Raw genomic sequence first — 894 nt, forward strand, 5'->3', positions numbered from 1 at the left:
GAGAGCAGCCTCGACTTCAGCCAGTCCTCGTCCCTGCTCAACGGCGGCTCGGGCGGCGACTACAAACTGTCGCGCTCCAACGAGAAGGAGCAGCTGCAGGGGCTGAACGACCGCTTCGCCGGCTACATCGAGAAAGTGCACTTCCTGGAGCAGCAGAATAAGGAGATCGAGGCGGAGATCCAGGCGCTGCGGCAGAAGCAGGCCTCGCACGCCCAGCTCGGCGACGCGTACGACCAGGAGATCCGCGAGCTGCGCGCCGCGCTGGAGCTGGTGAACCACGAGAAGGCTCAGGTGCAGCTGGACTCCGACCACCTGGAGGAAGACATCCACCGGCTCAAGGAGCGCTTCGAGGAGGAGGCCCGGCTGCGCGACGACACCGAGGCGGCCATCCGCGCGCTGCGCAAGGACGTCGAGGAGTCGTCGCTGGTCAGGGTGGAGCTGGACAAGAAGGTGCAGTCGCTGCAGGATGAGGTGGCCTTCCTGCGGAGCAACCACGAGGAGGAGGTGGCGGACCTGCTGGCGCAGATCCAGGCATCGCACGTCACGGTGGAGCGCAAAGACTACCTGAAGACCGACATCTCCACGGCGCTGAAGGAGATCCGCTCGCAGCTCGAGTGCCACTCCGACCAGAACATGCACCAGGCCGAAGAGTGGTTCAAATGCCGCTACGCCAAGCTCACCGAGGCCGCGGAGCAGAACAAGGAGGCCATCCGCTCCGCCAAGGAGGAGATCGCCGAGTACCGGCGCCAGCTGCAGTCCAAGAGCATCGAGCTCGAGTCGGTGCGCGGCACCAAGGAGTCCCTGGAGCGGCAGCTCAGCGACATCGAGGAGCGCCACAACCACGACCTCAGCAGCTACCAGGTAGGTAGGGACCGCGGCTGCGCAGCCGGCCTG

At 65.8% G+C, this 894-nt stretch overlaps 1 protein-coding gene across 1 annotated transcript in view; it reads left to right on the forward strand.

Moving 5' to 3' along the window:
- The window catches only part of Nefm (neurofilament medium), a gene marked incomplete at its 5' end in the record, with an annotated part of 5,448 nt that continues 4,554 nt past the window's right edge, over window positions 1-894 (forward strand). Inside the window, one exon of the mRNA XM_033765561.1 lies at window positions 1-861. Coding sequence (XP_033621452.1) covers window positions 1-861 — 861 coding nt within the window. The remainder of the gene's footprint in view (window positions 862-894) is intronic.

Source organism: Fukomys damarensis, unplaced genomic scaffold, assembly GCF_012274545.1.
Source record: "Fukomys damarensis isolate Sample0158 unplaced genomic scaffold, DMR_v1.0_HiC HiC_scaffold_18, whole genome shotgun sequence".
In the NCBI taxonomy this organism is placed as follows: Eukaryota; Metazoa; Chordata; class Mammalia; order Rodentia; family Bathyergidae; genus Fukomys; species Fukomys damarensis.